General features: G+C 48.1%; 8 protein-coding genes across 8 annotated transcripts; 3 read left to right on the forward strand and 5 right to left on the reverse strand.

The window, feature by feature from the left end:
- Positions 1 to 4,522: 4,522 nt before the first annotated feature.
- On the forward strand, positions 4,523 to 5,188 carry BC939DRAFT_482779 (uncharacterized protein; the record flags this gene model as incomplete). The annotated part of the gene is made up of 2 exons (XM_051559148.1): positions 4,523 to 4,894; positions 4,997 to 5,188. 2 exons carry the CDS (start codon positions 4,523 to 4,525, stop codon positions 5,186 to 5,188), a joined length of 564 nt encoding a protein of 187 aa, XP_051417520.1.
- A 496-nt stretch (positions 5,189 to 5,684) lies between these two features.
- BC939DRAFT_435327 (uncharacterized protein) lies at positions 5,685 to 6,619 on the reverse strand. Its single transcript, XM_051553479.1, has one exon. The coding sequence runs from the start codon at positions 6,308 to 6,310 to the stop codon at positions 5,813 to 5,815; it is 498 nt and encodes a 165-aa protein (XP_051417521.1). The 5' UTR covers positions 6,311 to 6,619; the 3' UTR covers positions 5,685 to 5,812.
- On the reverse strand, positions 6,154 to 11,500 carry BC939DRAFT_102354 (uncharacterized protein). The gene is made up of 9 exons (XM_051549845.1): positions 11,426 to 11,500; positions 10,972 to 11,283; positions 10,232 to 10,852; positions 10,000 to 10,108; positions 9,715 to 9,801; positions 9,311 to 9,610; positions 8,588 to 9,203; positions 6,607 to 8,478; positions 6,154 to 6,511 (listed from the first exon to the last, which is right to left on the reverse strand). Exons 2-9 carry the CDS (start codon positions 11,192 to 11,194, stop codon positions 6,353 to 6,355), a joined length of 3,987 nt encoding a protein of 1,328 aa, XP_051417522.1. The 5' UTR covers positions 11,195 to 11,283; positions 11,426 to 11,500; the 3' UTR covers positions 6,154 to 6,352.
- A 977-nt stretch (positions 11,501 to 12,477) lies between these two features.
- On the reverse strand, positions 12,478 to 14,984 carry BC939DRAFT_435336 (cold-shock' DNA-binding domain-containing protein). Its single transcript, XM_051553480.1, has 6 exons — positions 14,634 to 14,984; positions 13,734 to 13,789; positions 13,547 to 13,555; positions 13,338 to 13,447; positions 13,164 to 13,246; positions 12,478 to 12,994 (listed from the first exon to the last, which is right to left on the reverse strand). The coding sequence occupies exons 1-6, from the start codon at positions 14,743 to 14,745 to the stop codon at positions 12,720 to 12,722; spliced, it is 645 nt and encodes a 214-aa protein (XP_051417523.1). The 5' UTR covers positions 14,746 to 14,984; the 3' UTR covers positions 12,478 to 12,719.
- Positions 14,985 to 15,025: 41 nt separating this feature from the next.
- BC939DRAFT_435339 (transport protein particle component) lies at positions 15,026 to 16,147 on the reverse strand. The gene is made up of 4 exons (XM_051553481.1): positions 15,757 to 16,147; positions 15,522 to 15,639; positions 15,335 to 15,427; positions 15,026 to 15,238 (listed from the first exon to the last, which is right to left on the reverse strand). The coding sequence occupies exons 1-4, from the start codon at positions 16,014 to 16,016 to the stop codon at positions 15,110 to 15,112; spliced, it is 600 nt and encodes a 199-aa protein (XP_051417524.1). The 5' UTR covers positions 16,017 to 16,147; the 3' UTR covers positions 15,026 to 15,109.
- Positions 16,148 to 16,322: 175 nt separating this feature from the next.
- Positions 16,323 to 17,109, forward strand: BC939DRAFT_514047 (histone-fold-containing protein; the record flags this gene model as incomplete). Its single annotated transcript, XM_051561127.1, has 2 exons — positions 16,323 to 16,509; positions 16,646 to 17,109. The coding sequence occupies 2 exons, from the start codon at positions 16,323 to 16,325 to the stop codon at positions 16,867 to 16,869; spliced, it is 411 nt and encodes a 136-aa protein (XP_051417525.1). The 3' UTR covers positions 16,870 to 17,109.
- Positions 17,110 to 17,253: 144 nt separating this feature from the next.
- On the reverse strand, positions 17,254 to 18,659 carry BC939DRAFT_435345 (kinase-like domain-containing protein). Its single transcript, XM_051553482.1, has one exon. It carries the CDS (start codon positions 18,575 to 18,577, stop codon positions 17,330 to 17,332), a length of 1,248 nt encoding a protein of 415 aa, XP_051417526.1. The 5' UTR covers positions 18,578 to 18,659; the 3' UTR covers positions 17,254 to 17,329.
- A 1,240-nt stretch (positions 18,660 to 19,899) lies between these two features.
- BC939DRAFT_391392 (kinesin heavy chain) lies at positions 19,900 to 23,871 on the forward strand (the record flags this gene model as incomplete). The annotated part of the gene is made up of 9 exons (XM_051551957.1): positions 19,900 to 20,016; positions 20,621 to 20,720; positions 20,829 to 20,902; positions 20,992 to 21,148; positions 21,245 to 21,388; positions 21,488 to 21,717; positions 21,808 to 23,546; positions 23,644 to 23,693; positions 23,780 to 23,871. 9 exons carry the CDS (start codon positions 19,900 to 19,902, stop codon positions 23,869 to 23,871), a joined length of 2,703 nt encoding a protein of 900 aa, XP_051417527.1.
- Positions 23,872 to 26,175: the final 2,304 nt, after the last annotated feature.

Raw genomic sequence — 26,175 nt, forward strand, 5'->3', positions numbered from 1 at the left:
TCAATGAGTATTTAATGAAACCAAAAAAAAAAGGAAAAAAAAATTACTCGGCTGACATAGAAGCGGCCAGCAAAGGATACCTATCCGCGACGGCGCCATGTTTTCATGCCAGAGAAAACATCTGCGAGCTGCCACTTGGCATTTTGAATTTATGTCTCGAGTTTCCAAAAGAAGCCATGTCAAAGCAGGCCATCCCATTGATCTTTTGTGCTTTTTGGGATGGTTCGTTCATAGACGCGACAAATGACCCGCGTGTAGCGCATGAATATGCGTGGGCCACGCGAGGTTTCTTGTAGAGGCCACTAGAGTTTTTGGGCGCATTCCAAAGGATTGTTCTGTAATAAGTTCCGACGGATGCTCTTCTCGCTCAGACACTTTGTGTTTAATTCGTGTTACAAAAAAAAAATGGCGCCCTATTTCCGGGAATTGGTGGGATGTTGGTGTGTGTATATACAACTTCATATAAAATCACTCCACTTGCTGAGCAAGATGCAAACAACGAGGAGTGCGGTAGATACATACCATATGGTATGATGAGGTGAGATGAGGTGAGATGAGACGAGGTAAACATACGAATGGTATCGCGCTGTATGTAGATGCAGGGGATCGACAGAGGATGCTCTCGCGTGCCAGTTAAATCAGGTTCGCAGTGCTGCTTTATTTTATCTTATTTGCTGTAAGTGGTGGGATAACCTGGGATTGGTCGAATTTCGCTATTTTTACGCACTATGGGTTATATTTTCAGGGGAAGGTCCAAACATAGACCAAGCTCGCGTCAGAAATGAATCTTATTACGGTGGGTATACAATCTGGGTCCTTGTATCATTATATCAAGACGTAAGAGATCCTTTTCCTCGTGGTGGTCTTTGTGTTCTTATTACTTTGACTAGTGCGGGTTTAGCACCGGAGCAAGGTGCCAAGGAGAAAAACGAAAAGGGGGACAGAGACAGGGAAAATTGGTGCTATTGCCGAAGAATGAGAATAAGCGAGCTGGGCTGAGAGCAAAAAGAAGAAAAAAATCATTAAAGGACTCATGGCTCAGGTGGACCTATAGTGGGAGTGGGTAGAGATGGTTCATCGATATTGTGCCCTGATTGAAATGATTTATGATCCCAGGGCACCAGCATGGGCGGACCAAACTCTAGTCGCAATTGGAACCGGAAGCGCAATTGATGCTGTCTCTGAGCCGTTGTTTTAGGCGCGTAGTAACCCTTCATCGGATTATCAGCCCTGGGCAGACAAAGGTTAGTCCACCGCGCCTTCTTTCCTCCTTTTTCTTGCCAACGGACTTATGTATGTGGGAAAAAGAACCGAGCGAACGAGAGAGAGAGAGGGAGAGAGAAAGGGAGAGGGAAAGAGAGAGAGAGAGAGAGAGGATAGGATAGGAGAGTAGGATATGGTATGAGGCGATAGTCTAATGATATGCGAGAATATATTTATCGCGAACCAATTTACCAAACTGCAACCTTATTGTTGAGAGCCTTTTGGTTTTTTGACTTGGCTCTGTTGCAATCCTATGCAGATGCACATCCAAATTACAAATATACTTGCTGTTGTATTGTTGTGCTTGCTGCACACGCTGCTAGGATCAGCGAGTAAGGACTAAAGAATGAACCCTCTCAGCGCGGATGAAAAGCGAGAGGAGCCCTTGCCTTGCCTGCTGGTACTGAGTGCACACTGCACAAACAGGTCAGCCTAGCCTCCCTCCCCACCCCTCCCTCCATCCTCCCATCCTTCATCCCTCATCCTCCCATCCTCTCATCCTTTTATCCTTTCATCCTCTCATCCCGCCCTCTATTGGCCCTAACCCTTTCCTTCTTCTCATCACCCTTGCTTTCCTCATCTCTTTATTGCTCTCTCTTTCTTTCCTTTGTTCTTTCTTGTTTCGCCATCACAGTCTTCTACCCCGTTCTACACATCGTCCATCACACTCTTTCTTTCTTTTTTTTTTTTTGCAGGTTCAGAAAAGAAAAGAAAAACCCTCGAGTGTTCTTGACGATTAATTCCGGTTTCAACGCTACCATTGAGAAACCCGGAGGCGGATACAACTCTGTAGGTTTCAGGCCCCTCAGGGGTAAACCAACTCCCGCTGCCGGGATCCATTTTTTAAGGGTTTTGTTGTTTCTACTCGATTGACAATGATCTGTACATAGTACTAACCATTGCCCGTCTCTCTTCCATCCTTGTCGCTTATTGTTTGGTGGTCCTTTTGTTTCTGCAGATCAGGCTGAAAAAAAAAAAAAAAAAAAAAAAAACCACCATCTTTACAAGACAAAAAAAACAGACCGGTTACACAGCACGATCGAGTCCAAACACACCCACCACTCCTTCCTGAGAAAACAACAACAAGCAAGTCGTGTCCATGGCCAGCACCGCCGAAGGCAACAGTAGGCACAACTACCACCAACAACAGCAGCAACAACAGCAGCAGCAGCGATATGGCTCCAGCAGTCAACCTCAGTCATATACCCTTTACTCCGACCCTTCTCCTCAGCCGCAGCCGCAGTCGCAGTCGCGTGTGAAGCACCAACACGACCGTCCCCACCAGCAACAACAGCAGCAGCAGCGCTCACATGGAGACTTGACACCCCAATCATCCTTCTCTTCCACGTCTTCACACCATCGGGACCAACACAACGCCCCAGGAACTGTCTCCCGAGGCGATAGTGGAAGTAGCGGCGTCACCAAGCCCAAGCAAAGTCAGCTCAGTTATCTTCGCTCGCCAGCTCCTTCTGTGTTAACCTCTGGGGCTGCTCCGCCTTCACCCATCTCGCCTTCGACTCCTTCGCCAATCGAGTCTATGACTTCGATCTTGAATATCACACGGTTAGATGAACCTATTCGGGATCGAGTCAGCATCCAAAGCTATGATCAGACAAGTTATCAGCAACCGAGGAAGAAGCCTTCCAGCCCTGGCGGCCATCAACAGCCACAGCAGGCTCAGCAGAGACAGCAGCAATTGCAGCGAGTGGATGACGAGTATGGAAACCGAGGCCCACTCAAGCAGTCGGGGTCCAATGGCTCGGCACGATCGATGGGATCCCAGGGCCGAAATGAACAGGCGGGATATGGTGGCAATGAACTGAAGCAGTCAGCATCCTCGGCCTCCGGACACTCTATGAACTCGGCACATTCCCGTGACCACCATCATCCAAATGGACCATTGAGACAGTCCCCTTCTGCAGGCTCTGCATACTCGGCTCATTCTCAGGGTAGCAGCGCCAGTCCTCGTCATAAGCATGTAGAGCTCAAGGCATCTGGGTCGTCCGCTTCTGCGGCCTCGATCGGTTCTCCACGAAGCCAGCATCAGCAACTGTATTCCAGCCACAGCAGCGGCTCCAATGCTTCCAGCTCTTCTAGACGACAGCAGCAGCAAGCCAACCAGGAAGTATCACCCTCACCACCTTCGCCGCTCTCGTATCTCCCCGAGCAAGATGATGATAAGGACCAAGATCGTGAACACGACAGCGAGAAGCATAGACAGCAGGCTATGCAGTACCAACAGCAGCTCCAGCAGAAGCCTCCTTCAACACATGGTGATGATGATAGTGATGATTCAGATTCTGGATCAATGTTGTCTTACAGACGTTCGATTTCGAGACTGTCCATGTCATACAAACGCACTCAGAATGGTGCACCCAACATCGGTTTGTTTGCACCTGGTCAGAGACCAGCGATGCTGAATTCGGCTGGTTATTCGGCTGGTTTGAGCAGTTCACAGAAGATGATTCAGGAGCAGAGGGAGGAGAGACTTCGTCAGCAAAAGATGCAACAGGGTCAGCAGGAGCAAGGAGGATATGGTGGACCAATATCACCAATTGACCAACACACGCGACAGGAAGAAGGCCGATCGATGGTGATGCGTCAGAATCAGGGTAACCATCCTTATCAAGCAGGGGGATCATCAGGACCGCAGATCCCGGAGAGAAGCACTTCCGCGGACAGTTATACTGGTGGCAACGGCAGCAGCAGCAGCGGTCGATCGCGACAACAGCAATATCCCGGATCTGGTGGACGTAGTAATCCGTCTTCACCAAGCATAGCTACTCGACAGATCAATGGCCAGCAGCATCCACAGCATTCACAACATTCACAGCATACACAGCATTCACAGCATTCACAGCAACAGCGACCTAGCCATGAGCAGCGCTCGCGGCCTGACCGATTGAACGTTTCGTCGAATGATTATCAGGATGACAACAGCAATATCACAGGAGGCCCACGCTCGCGCTCGCCTGGTCCCGCGGCCCCACCAGCACGCGGCCCTGGTTCTTCTTTGCCAGGATCTTCAGCACCAGGAGGATCAGGAGGATCTGGGGGAGGAGCTGGAATCTACCGTCAAAATGGATACCCCGGTGGATTCAACGCCTCTTCATCTTCACTCCCTCTTCCAAATTCCTCAGCTCCATCAATACGTTCTGCAACACCTACAGGCGGACCTGGGCTGAACCCTCATCCTGCACACCACCTTGCCTCTGGAGGATACGTTCGTCCTGAGGAAGCCATGGGCCCCTCGAACCCGATGCCCGAGAAGGCTGAGGACTTTGTCCGTCAGGGAATCGAGTACCATGAGGTTGGAGATATCGGAAAGGCGACAACTTTCTTCCGGACTGCCGCAGAGCTGGGCGACCCTGTAGGGATGCTGATGTACGGGTTGAGTGTACGGCACGGATGGGGCTGTCCGGCGAATCGACAGCTCGCATTCCAGTATCTTCAAAAGAGTGCAGAACATGCGGTTGGGGATCTCAAGTCGAGGGATTCGTTTGCGAGCACGGCGGCCAAGGGTGAGTTGGTGCTGGCGATCTATGAGCTCGGAATCTGTTTCCGACATGGATGGGGAGCTGACAAGAACAAAAAGACTGCGGCCTATTACTTTGAGATCGCAGCGAACTTGGTAAGTGAAGCATCATATCCTTGCAGGCACGAAAAGCGAATTTTTTTTTTTATAAATTGGCCGGTCTTCTAACTGTTTTTCTTTCTTTTTCTTCGTTGACAGGGCGATCCCGACGCACAGAACGATCTGGCATGGTGCTATTACCATGGTGTGGGCGTCAAGAAGGACATGTACAAGGCCGCAAAGTACTACCGCCTGGCTGCGGCTCAGGGGTTGAACACTGTAGGCAATTCATGGATCTGGAAGGACAAGTATGGAGGCATGCCTACAAGTCCAACAGCCGAGAAGTTTTAAGTGATACCTCTCCCCATCTCCCTCTCCTTGTCCTTTTCTTTCTCGGTCTTCAGGAAGAAGCAAGCGTTTTTTTGTTATTTTCTTTTATTTCATAATCAGATACGGAAATCGCTGAAAAATAAAAAAAGAAAAAAAAAGCGTTGAAGGGCAACGGCATTAATCAATGACTTTAGTTTTTAGGAAATGGGTCTTTTGAGCGTTGATTGGTTTTTTTTCTAGGTGAATATTTAATGGGCTGAGAGCTATGACAACACAAAAAGGTGAGCAAGCTACATGAAAGGTAAGGAAAACGAAATGCTGGGAAAATGATGCTTTGAAAATAAGAAGAAAAAAAGCAGGAGAGCAGAGGATGAAAAATAACTATCATACATGAGATGTGAGTGCGTGTTCGTTTGTGCGTGGGTGCATGCCCATGGTGGGATGTCGAATAGCGAAGAAGAGTTGTTTCACAGAAATGAAAAAAGAAAAAGAAAAAAAAAAAAGAAAAAAAAAAAGAGAAGAAAAGGCGAGAGCATAAGCCGGAGGTGATGGGGGTATCAGGTACAAAACACTAAAAAAGGCCAAGGTCAGGAAGGGCGCAGGTCTCCAGAACACGGAGCTAAGGCATCGCGCGCGCACAAGACGCTAGAGAGGGAGTTCCACAGAAGAGGACGGTACAGCCGCAACTCCTGCGTCGTCATCTTCCTCGTCTCCGTCCAAATCCCCCTCGTCTTCCTCCCCCTCTCCATACTTGACATCGTCATCATCGTCCACCTCCACATCTCCATATCCCATCGATTTCTTCTCCGCCCCAGTTTTCAGGGACGACGATACTCCAGACAGATCATCCTTCCTGGCTGCCGCTGCTACTGCCGCCGCCGCCGCTGCCGACAAAAGGTTCGAACCTTTGGTACCCAACACAGAACTTGACGGCGGTAGCGATGCTCCATCGGCGCCAAGAACAATGACATGTGAGATCGAATTGCGTGTTCCGTTCACCAGAGCCGCCGTGCTTGAGCGCTCCTCCTTCGGCTGCTTCTTGAACAGCTTGGTCATGTAATCCTTGACAAACCGCCGGATCTTGTTCTTTATCACCGTCGTGACCTCCGTCAGCTCTCCCGCCTTGAAAGTCTTTGATCGCATCTCCTTGTCAGCAATCAAGTGTGTAATCTATATGAAAGAGAGTCAATATCGGTCTTTAGAAAAATCCGTGATCCATAATATCGTCTTGGGTCGACAGCGATAGACATGGATACTTACCCTGCGTGCGTGTTTCTTGAATGCTTCACTGGATCCCAGCTTAAACTTGTACTTGGCCATGTTTTTGACAACATTGGCGGAGATCTAATAAACAAAGCGAGCCGAGTCAGATTAGAAAGTGTCCAACTAAATGAATAGCACCTAGTTTCGATGGGGTAAAGCGTCTGTGTAGCACTTACAGCAGCCTTTAGGTCCTTCTCGTTCATGGCTTTCAGAGGCTTGCCGTTGTGTCGAGCCATCGATGGTGAGTGCATGGTCCCGGTTCGGTTGCTCGGCGAATCCACATCATGAACACTGGCACCCGCGCTACCGATGCCATTGGCGAGGTTCTTTTGTTTCTGTTTATCATATGCTCGTCCAATGACCTCCTGCAGCTGCTCCTGCGTGAATCCATCAATGTTAACCGGCTTTGGAGGCTCAGGCGTGGCTACCCTGGCCACATGAGTTTGCTGCGGCTGGTGATGATATGTGTGAGGCTGCGAGTAATGGGAAGCAGGTGCTTGGGGGATCGACTCTGAGGCGGATGCAGTGGCCGCAGGTGGTTCCATTCTTGGAGGATCCCATTGTGTCGCCCGTGTAATTTCATTATAATAGTAAATCCGGCCCTCAGAGTCGCTGGCTTTAGCCCAGTTGGGAGGTAACTCGGCCGGAGGTGGATGGTTGGATGGTGATAGATACGTACGCGTGGATGGGTTGCGGTGGTCATAGCGGGATTTGGGGTAGTGGGGATAGCTGGAGGACGAATGACGGTAGTAATGAGAATGATGATAGCCACTTCCACCGTGGCTGCCGTAACGCGGATGAGGATAGTCACCATGGCCACTACTGCTCCTGTAATGGTAATCGCCTACATGCTGAGATGATGAAGGGCCACTGCTCCCAGAAGGACCGACAGCCTGAGCAGAATGCTCTATTGACGGTGCAGCGGGGCTAGAGTCCTGCTGATCTCCTGACAAAGAGTAGTTCCGCAGAAGCGTGGATGCCAATGGCGCCGCCGGACTGCTGATCCTGGAGATGATGACTGGGGGTGAGCTGACAGCCTTTTCCTCGGCAACAGTTCCACCAATATTTGCAGTCGAAGGTGCAGGGGTTCTTTGATCTGGCACATCGGTGTGCTGGGCTCCTGATTCTGAAGTTGCCACTTTTGCGATGTCGGCCTGTACTTGGCTGATTTCCAGTGGTTGAAGAACATGTTCTTTGGATGGCGTTGTTGAGCGGGATTTGTCTCCACCCCAGCTATCTTGACGAGTCGACGAGGAGGGCGACCTTTCGCGGTGTGCAAGAGCCCCTGGTGATAGTTCACGGTCCCTGGGTCTTGGAGAAGGCGGTGGATGCGCATAAGGATCGCGGTCTCGATAATCGCGAGGATCTCTGTAGTCACGATCGCGATCGTCTCTTAAGTCCCTAGGGTCCCTGGGGTCACGCATATCCCTCATATCACGGTGATCTCTGTGGCTCCTGTAATCCCGCTCGTAGTCTCGCTCGCGATAGTAGTCGTAATAGCGATCTCGTTCCCGATCTCGTTCACTACGGTAATGTTCATAGCGTCCACGATCGTACCCACCCTTGGGCATACCATACGAGTCAATGCGGCCAAAGTCCGAACGATAACCGGCATCTCCTGAGCGACCATAAGATCCCTCTCTGTTATGCGGGTCGTGCCGTCCATAGTCCATACGACCATAACCATTGTCGCGACTGTCGCGACCGTCGCGTCCGTAGGCATCTCCCATCCTTGCATAAGGGTCCGATGCGCGCTGAGGATCTGATCGCGGACCGTATTCCACAGAATCGTAAGGATAGGTGTGATATCTTGTTGGATCGTGTGGGATAGTGGCGGAATCTATGTCCTCTAGTGGCGTCTGAACTGTATTATTCTCAAACTTGCTTCGTTTCTCCATGCCGGCAGGTGTAGAGGCACGATCTTCATCTTCGTACTGTCGTTTGCATAATCCCTCGGCAGATCCTGATCCATTCGATTCTACAGGCGACATGAAACTGGATGGCTCATCGATTGGTGTACTAACGGCATCCGTGGAAGCAGCTGCAGCCTTAAAAAGTTCCATATAAAAAAATAAAATAAAAAAAGCAGAGTCAAGATCAGTATGAAGGTTGGTGACAAGAAAGAACATATCGCTACAGACCATAGAGTCAACTTACCACTTTCTTGGCTTTTGGAATTCTATAACTTGGCTTCAATTCTTTCCACTGAGTCAAGACAGCCTGTGCCATGTCCTTGGACGGACACTCTGCTCCATCAGCAACCTCTTGAATAGCTTCCTCGATCTGGGAGTCCTCGATGGCGTTCCTGGATAGCAGCGGGATGTTGGGCAAGACGAACATGATACCCATGACAATATCCGGCTCATCCTTGTAGTGTCGCAGCCACGCCTTGAGAATAACAAGACCGTGCAAGACCAGAAAACGCCGCAGACAGGCCCGTTCGGTTGTTGCCATCAGTTTCGCGAGTAGGCGCTTGCTCTTTTGGACCTTAGGCTTCATGAACATAATGCGCGCCAGTTTTTCCATCAGGATTGGGTCTTCAATGCCACGAGTCATCTTTCGCTGCTCATACTCGACCTCATAATCGCCATCGTTGCCTTTCTCCTTCTTTGGATGCCGGAGACTGATCTGGTTTTCGAGGTCGATTTCATCTTCATCCTCCACTTCATCCAGGTTGTTGTAGTTATCGAGCCTGGTGGCAGACGACCTCTTGTTACCGCCGATGAAGCCAGTGCAGTTTGGTTCACCACAATAGCATTTTTGGGCCTCGGCGCTATAGAATAAGATCACATTACAGTGGAATCGCCCGGTCAGAATACGATGCGTGGTTCAACGAAAACAAAATATGACCGCAATAAGGTATCCAGTGATCTCTCTTACCCATAACGTTCAAATTGATAGTCAAAGGTAAGCTCCTCGCCTTCGGCCACGCGCTTAATGGTGAAAATACCAATCCTGAGTTTGGAGCCGACAACCCACTTTTCCAAATGACAGTTGGGGTTGCAAGAGTGGTTGATGAAGCGCGCAAGACATCCTCTTTTTGTGGCATCGATGACCTCGTCAGATTGGAGGGACATGAAGTAGAAGTGCTCTACGCCAGCCATAGAATATTCCCGTGTCCGTTTCACAAAACTGGAATGAGGTAATACCTCGCCGATATATTCCATCACAAACATCCCTCTATAAGATAAACAAGAGACCGAAGAACAAGATGGGTAAATACACCTGAGGACGGTGTCTTTGTGCTCATATCATAGTGTATCACGAAGGACATGTTAACATACGCTGCGAGTCCCTCCATAGCCCGGAGACCATAGCCCTTCTTGTCGGTCTTGACAACGTCCACCTGCGCGTTTTGCTTTGTTTGAAACCTATGGAAAAGAAGAGAATCCAGGTTAGCGTCATGGCTTGGCAAAAAATAAAAGAGCACTAGCGCACTCGAAGCTCTGAGGAATATTGCTGCTCACGTAATACTTTTCAAAAGTGTTTTGGAAACAAAGTGTTTTGGAAACAACAGCATACGAGTCCTTGGTACATCTCCAATAACATATGAAAGGGTGGCAACGTACCTCCTGTTTAGACAATAAGAACCGCATGGACAGTCATCCTCTATACACTCCACAAGCAGGTTTCGGTTGATGCAGTCGGGTCCACAAGCCTTCCACCTTGGATCTCGATCTAGGAATGGGATATCAGTCCGTGCGAAAGCAGCAGATATTCGTCAGTATCCATATGCAGCTATATAATGAAGCGTTTCTTTCCAGTTCCTCTTCCTCGAAACATTCTTGTCCATGCACTCACGAGGATTATATTTGCATTGACAAGGTAGACAGTCGTCTACCGGCGAATTTCCTGTATTGCTTCCCCGATAGATGTTGTGCTCGATCTGCTGGTATGAACTTTGGGCCTCTTCCAAGGCTGACGGCAGGTGCTTGATTGGGGGTGGCCCGATTGGTGGCGGTGGAGGCGGCGGTAATGGAAGCGTACTCCTATCTGTACGTTCTCTCCGCGCGTCTTGGTCATTGTCATCGTCATCATCATCGACGCGAATCTCCTCCTCGTCAGAGTCATAGGTTTTGGCATGACCACTATGGCCATTCGTGTAGTCGCCAGTCCCACCTAAGGTTCGACCTCCATTTTGGTTGGTCAACTCTTCGAAGCCAGCATCGAACTCATCCCTGAGCTTCTGTTGGTACTGCCTCTTGGACTCATTTTTGACGATCTGATCTGACTTCTGATCCTCCTTATCAAAGTCGAACAACCGAGACAATGGGATGGGACTCGATATCTCAAGTTTTTCCATCTTTTCGATCTTTGGAGAGCCTGCCGAGGCAAGGGATGGTGACGCTGCCGCATCAGTCTGTTTTGGGATTCCTGCGTCAGTGAACGGTGCCTTGAGTGATCCTAGTGAAGCATATAATTCTAAATCATTCGTTCGTGATGACATATGCTGCTGTTAGTCGAGTGATGGTCACTTGGCAAACGAGATTTGAAGGGCCCTGCATATAAAGAATATTCTGGATGGTGCTCCGAGTCGTTACCTGGGACGTCTTGCTTCAGTTGTGGAATAATGCTACTGAATCCAGTTTCCTTGGCATGTTCAATCGTCATGACGGCGTCGCTTATTGAAGAAGACGGCGAGGTAGAGCTCGAGGTGCTTGCGGACGAGGGTCCTGTAGAACTGTCAACGGATCCTGCTGCAAGTCGCTGGGTCACCCTGCCACTCTCCATGACAGAGTCATCCTGCTGCAAACTGGGCAACATGTGATATATAGTAATGCGGTGCGGACGTATACGATAGATGCTGGCTCAGGCAAGAATCAGAAGGGTTGGAAGGTATTGTGGGGTCGGTCCTATGACAACATGAGTAGATTGATATAGAAAGCCAAAAATACCACCACGGTTAGTTTTGCCAAACTGCCCTGCAATGCCCGCTTAGACGAAAGTTTCTTTGACGCCCAAAGTATTTCAAGGTCCTGAGAAGCCGATTATTACGCTGACATCGGGACGCCATCAAGGTCAAAGTGAAGGTAGCCATCCTTGAGCGCATCCATGTAAGAAGTCCAAGGAGAATCACAGGCATCCAGAACTCTGATGTTTTTACTTGATTTTGATCGCAGCGTTGGGTAGTGGCAGAAGTGAGAATGGTCTTCCGTGCTGAGTAATTACGGAGGACACTGGATCCAGCGCTGTCGGTGCCTCCTTTCAAGCCGAGGGTGTCCCGAGATTTATCCGTTAGATGTCAATGTCGATTCCGATGGTTGTGCACACCTGTAAAGTTGATTCCCGTTCTACTTTTCTGACAAGCAGACATCGAGGACCTGGTGGGGATGATTTCAAGGGCAATACGAGATTTGCGTTTTTTTTTTTTTTTTTTTTTTTTTTTTTTTTTTTTTTTGATGCAGCGTTGGATGAGGATGACACATCAGATATTGGCATTGTGTAGCTGATACTTACTTTGGAATAATTGAATGAGGGCCGACGAAAGGAGAGTCCAATGACTTGACGGTTGCTTGCTAATGTTGTTGTCGCTGTTGTTGTCGCTGTTGTTGTTGTTGCTGTTGAATATGTGCTCGAGTAGTTATCTCGCCTTGGTAGGGAGAGGGAGAAAGAGAGAGAAGTGAATGAGGGAGTGCGATGCAAATAATAAACAGTAATAGTAAAAATGAGCGTATGTGTTTGTTGTAGCGAATGATAATAAATAAAACTATGATAATATACAAGAGGGCACAGGAGAGAGTAGGCGAGAAAGGAAGAAGTGGGTCTGGAAGAAGGGGTCGAATAACAAGAAAGCTATATGCGGCCTATAGCCTGGAAGAAAAGTGCAGCTTGCTGCGCTTGGGGTAGAGAAGGGTAGGGAAGAAATATTTCTTCGTCAGGGAAAAGTAAAAGAAGGGAGCAGGGACTGTATGATGAAAGGATGATGGGCAACCCTGATGATCGCGATCAAACAAAGATGACAGTGCAGAAAGAACCTTTACAGCGCATAGAAAGGACCGACCCCCAGTTTACTGGCCCCACACCTTCTTTGTCTCTCCTTTGCCACCATTTTTTTTTTACTCTGTTTTGAATTGTAGACCTGTCTTCAGATCCCGTGTGACGCGCATTCGAGCCTCTCTGGCTGGACTCCAAAGGGCCTCTGCGCACCCACCCACGGCGGTTGTTGATTGAAGTTCATTTATTTCCAAAAGAAGGGGCCACAAACAGCCGATGCGCTGCCTCATCCTAATATGGTCTGACTGCAGCTGGGGTGCTGAGTTCATCGCCTAGTCCTAAAACAGGCGTCGCCTTAATGTCCACCAAACTGCTGCTGTCCCCCAAAGGATGCGCCCGGTGGGCTCGACTGCTGAGCACCCTGCTGGGATGGCATGCCAGCATTGGCGCCCATGTAGTTCTGTTGCGGGTATCCTCCGTACTGGAACTGGCTGTTGCCCTGCTGCAACCCGGTGCTACTTCCATATCCTTGTTGCTGCTGGCCATAGCCCTGGCCATATCCTGGCTGACCACCGGCGCCCTGACCACCATAGGGTACGTTGCCCATCGCTCCATAGCCGCCGCCAAATGCTAAAGATTGAAAAGAGGTTTGGGTAGTCGGGTCAGTCAAGCTCGTAACCATCTTGCCTTATTTGGGTGTTGCTATTGATATTTTTTCCCGCCAAATTTTGGGTCCTGTATCTTGTTGCTACATAAACAGCAGCTCATTCATTTGGTCGGGGGAATAAAAAAAACTTACAGTTTGGCCCACCAAATCCGCCATAGCCGCCGCCATAGCCGCCACCGCCGTAGCGGCCACCAGTACTCCTGAATGATCCATTCCTATGCAGTTTGAGTCAGTTATACATGTATCTGTCAACAATTGCTGTTTTCTCCAAATGATAATGAGGTTGCACAGGAATCATGCACTTACCCGTAGCCGCCGCGGCCAACGTTAGGATCGCCGCGGACGGGTGCGCCATTGGGACCTGTCACGTTAGCGGCTTGCATTCCCTTGGGACCCTGGACAAGATCATACTCGACCTATGCCGTATCAAAAGAGCACATGTCAGCAATGGTCGCATGAACTCTTTCGCATGAACTCTTTCGCATGATAGATCAAATCGTTTCATATGCTCATACCTCTTCACCCTTTTCAATCGCAACAAAAGTAACGACATAGGCGTGGAAACGATGGGTGTATAAGTTGATTAGTGCCTCAGCATAAGACTACCATACCAACTAGAGATAGGATCCCGTAGAGAGCGACGCAGTACTAATTGATACAAAGTATAAAGATTCATTCGGATCTCAAAAGGAGAAGTAATACCTCTGCAAGACTCTTAAATCCTCCATCGTTGTGGATGGCGGTGTGATGAACAAAGACTACAAATTTCGTCCAGCAGCACATAGACCATATGACAGAGTGCGCAGCGTTGCACCAACAGAGGTATAAAGAGAGATAGAACGAGAGAGAGAGGTAGAAAGAAGGCGGTATTTGATCAGCACAGATTTACAGACATTGATATACAGCGCATATGGCAGTGAAAGCGATATTGCAATAGGAGAAATGGGACATAAAGGGCGCTGCATGAGTATCTGAATATCGAATAGTGCCACTCATATGTTCATATGTGGTATTGACGATGGAGAAAATGCGGCCGTCTCATGCGAACCACACTCAATTCTGTAGGCTATAAGGATAAGTCTCATCCGATATTGCCAGGGCACAGCCCTTCGCCGGTAGATGAGATCTCGCAGCAGCAACACTATAGCGCGCTGAAAGAGGACCTGAAGCACACAAAACAAGACTCCCATTAAAGTTCTTCTTCTCCTCAGCATGCTAAACGAGGGCCGTTTGTCCAAACTGGCATTCATGATATCCTTATTCACGTATGAAGCCATGTTATACGTTAGGGCAAGAGACCATAAACACCACGGGACGACTATGACGCACACCTCAGATTCCGAGATTCAGCGCGATAACCACCAGGCTGAAGAAAGAAACACAAAAGGCATATTGCGGCAGATGTCAATAAAGACTCTCTGCGCGATCAAGCACTGTAAAGGCGATGTAGAGTGTCGCAACTGCCAAGGATTGTCCTTTAGACAGAATTACGTATACCCTTCCAAATGAATAAAGACCCCACGATGCAGGTGTGAAATCAGAGGCCTCAAGAGGGTTGGTAGAAAAAAGGAAGGCGAAACAAAGGGCACGCTCCCGACTTACTTTCATCAAGAGGAGCGGCATCAGTGCTTTCAGAAGGATAGATGAATCCAAAGCCTTTCTGGCTATTGAAAAACTTGACCTTGCCGGCCCTTCTGACTGTGTTAACGGACATGATTCAGACCAAAGATAACGGGAAAGAGCTGTAGAAGGCAAGAAGGTAAAAAATGATGGTCCAATGCAGCTAAAGGTCGTTGTGTGGTGTGGCAGAAAAGACAATTGATCCAAAGGAAGTAAGGGACAGAAAGCGATCGAGTGTTGAATGAGGAATGAGAACAACGGGGTGTGCCAAAGAACAAAAGAAGGCAGGGAGGATGAGGCGACATCCAGTCACACATTTCCTGGGCTTCTTTTTTTGGCACTCTGGTACTCCTTACAAACAACTCCGCGCGAAATGGCTGGACAGATAGTTTATTGGTTTTTCCTACGTCTGTCCTTCTTGATTCTTCAATTGACACGCGGTGCACTTCGATAACTGATCATGTTGCCTTGGCAATCTTGATCTGGAAGGTGCAGGCCGGTAGGGACGATGGTTCTGCTACAACATTGCACACAATGCCCAGGTTGGAAAGAATTCCTCGCAGGATGCCACACGGGAACCAGAGATACTATGATTAATAAGAGGTAGGTTACATGTGAAAAGTCCGGTTAAATAATTGCATCGGCGGATGGTTTGTGAACGAAAGATAGCAAGTTCGCCTTACTGGTGTTACACGTTTTATGGACTCTGCAGAGTTTGGGTCGTGAGCCATCCTGCTGAACCAGCGGAAGTTGCTGTCCTGAAGAACATATACTCCCTACGCGAGGATCAAGGCGCCACCGTTAGTGAAGGCCATATCTCCCTGTGCCAAAGTGACATTGAAGAATATTGATCCCTTCATTGACGCGTACCCTATGGTTCGTCTTCAAGTTGTCAATCTGCTTCTTGAAGAGAAACATCCAGACCTCTTTGCACACAAACTTGATGACTTCCAAGTTATCTGTGAACCTCATCCTGTCCTTGCTGATTCTAGAGTTGGAAAGTAACAGTCGACATATATATAATCCTGTATTAGCATATCCGTTGCCTTGCAAGCATAATTACTAGTGAACACGATGCATCTGACCGTGATATCATGTCGCTTGCCTTTCAATCAACCGCTCACCCACGCGGAAACCGATCATTTCCAGCTTATAGAACACTGCTTCCATGGCCTCGTCTCCTTCTGAATAGTCCTTGGGTCCACCTGCAGCATCATTGGGGTTGCCATATGAAGGGTCGCTGTCAGAGCCGAGTTTGAGCGAGTCGTCCTTGACGGTCCTGATCATGGCTTCGACCATCTCTGTTGTCAAGAACTCGAATATGGATTCGTTCACCAGCTTGGGTGGTGTTTGATTGGTAGCCATGATGGGTATGATGCTTATTTGTGGTTTGAATCCTGTTCTGTCGAGTTCCTGCTGTAGATGAGGAACTGGTGCTTCGGCATTCTGCTCGTACTGCACGTGCGGAAGGTGCAACACCAAAAAAAAGAACGTGGTCACACAAAAGGGCAAGCGAGACAAGACAAAAAAAAAAAAGAGAGATGAGACCTTCGTGCTCAACTTTTCAACCCCCTCTACCAACTCACACTCTTCCATCCGTCTATCCAAAGTACGCGCAACTCATCTAAAAACTATAGCACTTGCTACGCTTCCACCGAGAAAAATCCAACCATGTCTGAACAGCATCAATCCGGCGATGAATTAGACGACTACAAGGAGCAGGATCGTTTCTTGCCCATTGCAAATGTCGCCAGAATTATGAAGAAGGCGCTTCCCGACAACGCAAAGATTGCAAAGGAAGCCAAGGAGACTGTGCAAGAATGTGTATCCGAGTTCATCTCCTTCATCACCAGTGAAGGTAAACAGCATTAGCTTCAAAGCGTAGCAGCAACAATTCCTAGAGAGCTCATACTTTGAAACACAGTATATAGTATCATTCCTTGCATCTAACCAAACGATTCTTACCTTTGCACTCTCTTCAATTCAATCGCTAGCAAGCGATAGATGTCAGCTCGAGAAGCGTAAAACGATCAATGGCGAGGATATTCTTTGGGCAATGCAATCTCTTGGTTTTGAGAACTATGCCGAGGCTCTGAAGATTTACTTGGCAAAGTACAGAGAAGTATGTGTGTGCATGGACCACAATGGCCTTCCTTCTTTGAACAAGTGGATATTCAAGAAGCCACGTTACAGTTTCCACTTTGGGCACAATTGCTGACATGTTCTTATTCTCGTTATTAACAGACGACAAAGATCGAACGACAGGCTGCAACGCTAAAAGACAAGGATGGCGAGGAGGATGTCAAGAATATTGATGACGCTGCTCTGTACCATCAGCAGGACGTCAATACAGGATACTACCAACAGCAGAACGGCGACTACTCCAACCTCCACCAGTAAAGAGCAGCTGAATTGGGCTCAGCACCATATCATGACCGAGTCTTCAAGCTAGACGGCATCTCATCTCACCATCTGTAAAATATGTATTCATTTTTATCCCATTCACCCTTATCGTAATCATACAGCAAGCATATAATAAACAAAAAAAAACATGTTCTCATCATCAAGGAAACGACGGTACAAAAAAAACTCTGTGCAGGGATAACTATGCACACGCACATCAAGCGTCCGTTCGTTCGCTTTATTTGTCTCCAATGTAGCCAGCCAGTGAATTATCTTCAGCATCCTAGGAACGACAGGGCTTTGTCCAGAGAGTCGGCAGCAGTCTTCATGCTCTTGATCTGCTTCTCTGTCCAGCTATCCCTCGGTAGATCGCGCAACCACCATGGCGCGATATTGGCTTGCAAATGGTAGAGCACGACCTTATACTCTTGATTGTCTTTGCCGTACTGAAGAATACCATATCTCTCCTTCAGAATCCGCAAAAAGTACTCCAACAGCTCCTTTTGATCGCTTGTCATTTGCTGCAACTTATTCTGTTCGCCTTCATCATATGGATCTTCTGAGCGCGCAAACAGCCATTCGAAACCAGCACACCACTCCTGTTCGGATGGGAACCCTCCAGCGAACTCGAAGTCATGAAGACCCGTGATCTTGGTTCCGATCACCAGCATGTTCCTGGCCTCGAAATCGCCATGGAGGAACGAAATCGGATTATCCACTTTGGCTCTTTTGAGCAGTGTACCCTTTTCTCCAAATCTCTTCTCGAGCTCCCCTGTCTTGACCTTTTCAACCAATGCTTCGATCCGTGGCAAATATGGAAGGGTCTCAATGAATCTGTCCTTGCTCTGGAGCATGTATGTTGTCTCCTGCTTGATGTTTCCAGCCACAAACTCCCCCCAGCTCGAGAATGGCCCTCCACCGCTTTCCATCAAGGGGCCCACAGTCGCTTCGCCGCTTGGTGCTTCCACAAAGTTGCCAATGGCTTTCAGATTGATGGAGCGGAGGCGTGAAAAAATCTCGGAAACCTGATCGACAACCTTCTTCTTCTCGTCCTGTGACAAGTCTTCCCAGACAGAGTCGAGCGGCACACCGGGCAATCGGTCCATGATGATATAGTCGTGTGGGATGATTCGACTGCTCTCGTCCAGATGGATCTTGGACTCCTGGATGCTGGTGCCGATAAATGCGGGGACTTGGGCGATATCGTCCAAAGCGCTTCGGGCCATTTCGAGCGCCATGGCCTCATTTGTGATCTTTTTATGGTCCCAGAAGCGACCTCCAAGGCGTATTACATACTCAGTGGCATCGGTGCAACGCGCCAAGTAGACGCGATTGTTGTAGCCGCGTTTGAAGTACGAGAGCTCTTTCAGTTGCTTGCCGGGGATGTGGAAGTTGAGCAGGCGCTGAGCATTGGCGAATGTCAGATAGATACCCTTACGAGGGCCTTGGTCTTCGGTATAGATCTTGGAGACTAGGGTCGCCTCGTCCGCGGTTGGAGGGATGATAATGGTGTCGGTCGGCATTTTTAGCGCTGCAAAAGGTCGATGGTCCAAGGAGCTTTAAATACAAGTCAAATGCAACAATGAGTTTAGGTTTGATCCATCCGCTCCATTTCCCGCAGTTGTCAACATGATTGTCGTACGCACAGATGAGATGCTGGATAAGTCCAAGGGAGAACTTCAAAAAAACACCCCCAACACTCAACACATCAACTTTTATATGTACTTTCCCGCTTCTTTTCTCTTTCTTTATTCGGCATAGTTACCTATCTATCCCTATCCACGGCTTCTGTCTCGGGATCCTTGTGTTGTCTCTTCCTTCTCGTTGCGCCTGAATACGCCACCAATTTCAAATAAAATGAACTCTCTGTGCCTGAAAGAGCAGAGGGGGAAGGGCTATCATCATGTGGTCATTAGGAATGGAAGAGCATTTTGGCATTGCCCTCTGCATAGCCATTGAGACAGAATAGCAACCGCACTTGCTCTGGAAATAGGCTAACAGGGTCTTTTTTTTTTTTTTTTGCGGCTCATGCGTATCAAGGTACATGTACTTTACACGGAAAAAAAAGAAAAAAGAACTCAGCTTAGTGCACATGTTTCTCATTCCTTGCTGCTTATTTTTTCTTTCATCTTCTTTCTTGCCCAGTACCCTATTGCTTTTGGCCATATCAAAAACCACTAACTATTCATCACTCCACAGTCCTACGACTGAAGAAAGGTAAAGGAAGAAGAAAGACACAAGGAAGCTGCTGCTAGACGACGAAGAACCCCAGATGCACTTGTCGCCAGTTGCCCCATTCAGGAATCCCATCCGCGCGAGTCGTCTTTCGAATGAGAGATGACAGGACTTCCTCCCCTTTTTTTTATTCTTCCCTCCGTCCCTATATAGCACACCAGTCCCCAGAAGAAGGTTAAGAACGCCTTCCACCGCCCCTTTCCTCGCCACACTCAGCCGGACTTCATCGTCCTCATCTCTCTTTCCTTCCTTCCATCATCTCTTTTCTTCATCCGCACCATAACAGACTCTGCATTGTGTAAGGCGACGATGATAGCTCCCTACCTTGATCAACATACAGCACACCTCGACAGCGTGGCAATAACTGAGACCGTTCTTGCCTGTCATATGCCGTGCTCGAAATCCAGGCACACTTAACTTGCACGTCCAGTGTCTAACATCGCCTTCTCGACTTAATCGATCCCATAGGAGTGCTCTTTAGGACGGAACGAGCAGCATCTATACCCAAACCCACCCAAAGCGGATAGCTCTACAGCCACAAAGGGAAGCGAAGAGCGAGTCAGAGCACACACACTGTGACATAGACTAGGCGGCGCCCTTTCCCTGCACCATGTCCAACAATATCAAGGTTGTCTGTCGATTCCGTCCTCAGAATTCTATTGAAATCAGAGAGGGCGGTCAACCAATCATCACATTTGATGACAATGGTCAATCCGTTAAAGTCGATGTAAGTCCCATCTCTTTTTCTACTTTCATGAGAGAATCGTCTAGTCGAAGCAGTAACCATTGGAGAAAGAGGGACATACCCAGTGGGCTTTGTTGAAAGGAACGCTCTTTTCTTTCAGGCATGGCATATGAAAACACTTTAATATACGTGCGTTTTTATTATCGTTGCGTTTTGGAGTCATTTTATGCGCATGCCGCCTCCCGTGTGATTGTTGGGGAGGATACTGAGCGTGAGGATAAGGCGGCATGCGGGAGTGCATTGACAACCATGCTGGCGAAGCGTGTCTAATTGAGATATGAGGTTGAAACTCGGCATGATGCCATTTTTTTTTTGGCATGTGCAAACAACAGTGGGAAACATAGGTCTGTTTAGTAGACAAGCCAAACTATATCTCATCTCACGGATGCACTCACACAAATAAACGTGCACATCCTTTGCGCACGCGGCGAAAGAGGAGGGAGACATCGAGAAGGGACTTTTTCAAGGGGATATGAACAAGCACCAGACGCATTGGCTGCGGAGAATGGCGGCAGTCAGTTGCCAGTCTGATTCCAGCACCATTTATTAACCATTTTTTTTGCTATGGTAACCACGGAAACTATAGAGCAAAGATTACCCAGGGACGTTCACATTCGACCGCGTCTTTCCCTCAGACTCCAAACAAAAGGATGTCTTCGATTATTCAATCAGCACAATCGTCGATGGTAAGCGGAATAACACCGATCCAGCTTTTTTTTTTTTTTTTTTTTTTTTTTTTTCGATATGTGGATGCCATATGTCCATAGTCTAACGAAATCCTCTTTTGCGACTAGACGTCATCAATGGATACAATGGTACCGTGTTTGCCTACGGTCAGACTGGATCCGGAAAGACATTCACAATGATGGTATGTCTCTACAGTTTGAAAGTGCTGGTCAAGAGCCAACTAAATGAAATATGGGCACTAAAATCGAGATACATTGACCGGTTGTGTAGGGACCCTCCATCGACGACGAAGACACCAAGGGTATTATTCCCCGTATCGTTGACCAGATTTTTGCAAGCATCCTTGCATCTCCCTCAACAATGGAGTACACCGTCAAAGTCTCATATATGGAAATTTACATGGAGAAAATTCGCGATCTTTTGAATCGTAAGTTCATTGCTTTCGTTATCCTATGGTAAGTATCTTCTATATCTGTCGATAGGTCGCTAATAGTTGTTTTCGTCGTTTTTTCAATCCGAATAGCCGTTAACGATAATCTGCCGATTCACGAGGAGAAGAACAGAGGAGTTTACGTTAAAGGACTGTTTGAAGTCTATGTCAGCTCCATTGCTGAGATCCATGAGGTCATGCGTCGCGGAGGCAACAGCAGAATGGTCGCATATACCAGTAAGTTGAACCTGCCACTGTGAATATGCATTTCTGGTGTGAAGCCTATGCATTTCGTCCTCTAATCACCCTCATCTTTCTTCTTTCTTTGAACAACAGACATGAACGCAGAGAGTTCTCGGTCGCATTCCATTTTCGTTGTCACTATTTCGCAAAAGAACTTAGTGGATGGAAGCGTCAAGAGCGGAAAGCTTTACCTCGTCGATTTGGCTGGTTCAGAAAAGGTTGGCAAGACAGGAGCCTCGGGTCAGACATTGGAGGAGGCCAAGAAGATCAACAAGTCTCTGTCAGCCTTGGGAATGGTCATTAACGCCTTGACCGATGGAAAGGTGTGTTTCTTGTGGATCTCACACACATTACCCGTACAGTCGAAAAATACCGTTTCTTAACATATTTTTTTATCATTCCGCATTGTATAGTCGACACACATCCCATACCGTGACAGTAAATTGACAAGAATCTTGCAAGAGTCCTTGGGAGGAAACTCGAGGACAACCCTGATTATCAACTGCTCGCCCTCTTCCTACAACGATGCCGAGACAGTTGGTACACTACGTTTTGGTACGAGAGCCAAGAGCATCAAGAACAAGGCCAAGATCAACCAGGAACTTAGCGCTGCAGAACTCAAGCAGCTTCTTAAGAAGGCCAAAACGGAAGCTATTACATTTACTCAGTACATCGCCGCATTAGAGGGAGAAGTCGTTATTTGGCGTCAGGGCGGAACTGTTCTGAAGGCCGACTGGGCCAGCATGGAGAAGATTCAGGCCGGCGGAGGAGTCACTCCGCTCTCAAGTCTACCCGGACATATGGCCCAGCAGGATACATCTCGACCCTCGACTCCTGCTGTCGTCTTGGATTTGGATGAAAGGGAGGAGTTCTTAAAGCGTGAGAACGATCTGACGGATCAGATTGCGGAGAAGGAGGCCGAGTTGCTTAACAGGCAACAGCTTTTGGATTCGATGAAGGAAGAGCTCAGCTTCCTTAAGGAGCAGGATTCATCAAGCGCCGTCCATGAACTCAGCGAACTTAAATTGCAGCTTGAGAAGGTTTCATACGAGAATAAGGAAGGCGCAATCACCGTCGACAGTCTGCGCGAGGTCAATCAGGAGCTCTCCAAGGAGCTGGAAGAGCTCAAGAAGACACTCATGGAGATGCGTCTTGCCCAGAAGGACTCTAGCGAGGGTGACAAGGAGAAGAAGAAGATGGAGAAGATGGCGCAGATGATGGCTGACCTTGATCCGTCTGGCGAGATGTCCGCGAAAGAGGCACAACTGCGCGAGACGCTCTTCAAGTTTGAATCGCCACAAGGTCTCACCCCCGAGGAGACGATTGCGATCCGCAAGGAGATTGCACAGTCGCGGTCTAAGATTGAGCAATATGAGCAGACTATCGCTGATCTCAACAACGAAAATACCGCCTTGACCGTGAAGAGGGATACCTTGGAAATGCGCCTACAGGCAGCCGAGCTGGAGTATGAGGAGTTGCTGGACAAGACCATTGCGGACGAGGAGGCCAATTCGTCGATCGATGTCTTGGAGACGATCTCGGAGCTGCGAAACAAGGTTGAGGCACAGTATGCGGCCAAGAGGGACCAGGCACAGCAGGAGATTGATACGCTCAAGCAGGAGCTCCTCCGTCGCAATGAGGATATTCAGAGGTTGAGCATCAATGTCACAGAACTCAGACGTGGTAACGAGGAACTCAAGGAGCAGATCGAGCGCCAGAACAACCACACTAGCAGCGGTCTCTGGGAGGGCAAGGACATGACTGAGCGTGAGCGGGATATGGAGCGCATCCGCAAGACCATGGCCCAGCAGCTTGCCGATTTCGACGTGATGAAGAAGGCCCTGATGCGTGACCTTCAGAACCGTTGCGAGAAGGTCGTTGAACTCGAGATCTCTTTGGATGAGACGCGGGAACAGTACAATAACGTGCTCCGTAACAGCAATAACAAGGCCCAACAGAAGAAGATGGCATTCCTTGAGCGCAACCTTGAGCAGCTTACCTTGGTCCAAAAGCAGTTGGTGGAGCAAAACTCGGCACTCAAGAAGGAGGTTGCTATCTCTGAACGCAAATTGGTGGCCCGCAACGAGCGCATCCAGAGCTTGGAAAGTCTTTTGCAGGATGCCCAGGAGAAGCTGACGACTCAGAACCACAAGTACGTGTCAAGCATATTTGAACGATGAACAACTATTCCGTATGTGAATCAAATTTGTTTCCTTACATTCTTTTATTGCTTTCTTTTATTATACTAGATTCGAGACTCAGCTTCAGGCCGTCCGCGAGCGCCTCGAACAAGCACGATGTATGTCTTCGTTTGCATTTTCTTGATCGCATGGAAAGCGCTATCATGTTAGATACTAACCATAAGTCTCACTGTGTCTTCATTAGCCCAAAAATCGGCTGCCAACGCCATGAACTTCAACTTTCCAAGGATCGCCAAGCCCCTTCGCGGAGGTGCCCCGACTATCGACAGCAAGTAGGTCCAACTATCACTGTGGATAAATATGTTACTATCCTTGCCCTCTATCTTTTCGTGACTAACAGGACTTGTTCTTCTCGTTTCCTATTTGATAGCGTCCCTGCAGAGGAGAACTACTCGCCCGGCTCGCCAAAGGGACAGGTGCCGGACCGCAGGACCAGCTGGCTTGGCGGATGGAGGAACGGCGTATAGCTCTGGTCATCCCTTGCCACATATTTTGTTTATCTCCCATACATTCAAATAAACTCTTCCCCAGCCCTGGGGCCCTCGTTAACTACGTCGGCAAAAGGTGTCGTCATAGAATTTTCTTCGACTCGAGCCGCCAGCTCAATGCAGCTCAACGCCGCAGCCTTCATTTTCCGTCCAAAGTCCTGCTTTTTGAGCGGAACCAGAAACGTGTCAAACTGAAAGAGCCGGAAAACTCCTTTAAAATCCAACTGCCAAAGTTTGGATTCGTCCTTATACAGTCGAACCTCGAATATCCGAACAATTCACAGCCAAAATCGTTCGGATAAAAATTAGGTTTAAATGAATTGATTTATTTAGAAACTCGCCATTTGTTTGGCCATTCGTTTGGAGTCATGCAACTGAGGAAAGCTAGGCGAGTCAGCCGTTTGTTCGTCCTTGCATTTAGGGAGCGCTTGGAAGAGGGAGTATATATTTTCTGCGAGTTTCTAAATAAATCAATTCATTCAAACCTAATTTTTATCCGAACGATTTTGGCTGTGAATTGTTCGGATATTCGAGGTTCGACTGTACACGACAGGGGATGGATTCGCGGCATGTGGCTCTCAGCTGGCTGATCCGTGAATCCCGCATTGCCCTCACCAGTTTGTACTCGTCCTCCTTCAGCTTCTCAGCCTTGGATTGGTGCCACTATTGACGAGGTGTTTCTGTCCGGGACAAGATCAGAGTCATCGAGTTACCTTTCAAGTTTGGCAATAGAAAGCAAGGAAAGGTGAGCAAGCAAGGTGCCTGTAAATTCTCTTAGTGCATATTCATTATTTCCGCACGCGAGAAAACAATAAAACCCAACGCTATTTCGAGCCAATCAATGATTACCCGGGGCCCTGGGTGGCGTCTTTTTTTTTTTTTTTGTAGATATAAAAAAATATAAATTGTTTGCGAAAAATTTTTCTTCTCAACTCCACTCCCACCATCCATCTCCCTTCTCCAATTCATACCTATTGCTCTCCCTTACATCCACTGGTCACACCGCCCACTTATAGCAAGTATCTTTTATTGTGCCTCCCATGGTTTGCTGCTTATTAAAGACTGAAATGTACACTGGATTTGCCTACGATCTATATGATGAATTTTATGTTTGCTGTTGCCTACATCTTCCCCTGACTCCCCTCAAACACACACACACACATACACCGGGGTCTATTCAATCGGCTGCGCGATATCAATGCGCAGTTGTATGGGAAAAATCCCGAAGAAAGTAAAAAAGCGAGGGACTTACTATCCCTTGCGCACCATGCTCTTGCAGCTGCTCCTCTCAGAAGAGGGTGGGTGTTGCCGTTGTCGCCCTGTTTTCGAGGCAGGGTACGATCATAAGAGACGTGCGAAATCTCTTCGCCTTTTTTTTTTATGAACCAAGTTAAACAGAAAAAAAAATTATATTGAAATAAAGAATGAAGAATATCAAAAACAATTGCCTTTTGCTTGTTGTTTTTTTATGCGTGCCGGGTGTGCAGTTCGCGAGAGATCGACATCCGCATACAGGGATACCTTCTGATTCGACCTCGACAGGGCTGTAGAGCGCATTTCCGGCGTCGAGGACCCAGTGAACAGAAGTCTACCGTACATCCGTGCTGTGAATGTTCCACAGACGCCACACACACACTTTCTCGCTCATTTTGCAACGGCATAGTTGTGAAACATTTGGTCGCGATGCAATGCTAATGTTGAGCATAGATCGGACGCGTTTTCGAACTGCCTACATCGCGTTTCTTGAGCACGGCTTTGATTTTTATGGATTCCTTTTTACAACGTCTCTCTTTTCCGTGATTGGCCTAGTCTAGACGCGTGGAGAGACATATAATGAGATTGCTACTTTGACACAAGCAGCCCCAAATCCACGAACGAGCAAGTCTAATGTACATTTAAGATTGTCGTGCGAAGATGTCTCTGCTCAGCATCTTCGCACTGCGCTAGACGAATGCAGATTTTAGTGAATGCTGTTGCCTATCACGAAAGTGTTAGACAATACGCTGAAAAGAAACGGCACACATGAGCCTATGCGTGGCCTCTACCCCCTTGGATGCAATCCACGCAGGAAACAAGATAAAAGATCTTCATG

Source organism: Gamsiella multidivaricata, assembly GCF_025024155.1.
Source record: "Gamsiella multidivaricata strain RSA 2152 chromosome Unknown BC939scaffold_2, whole genome shotgun sequence".
Taxonomy (NCBI): Eukaryota; Fungi; Mortierellomycota; class Mortierellomycetes; order Mortierellales; family Mortierellaceae; genus Gamsiella; species Gamsiella multidivaricata.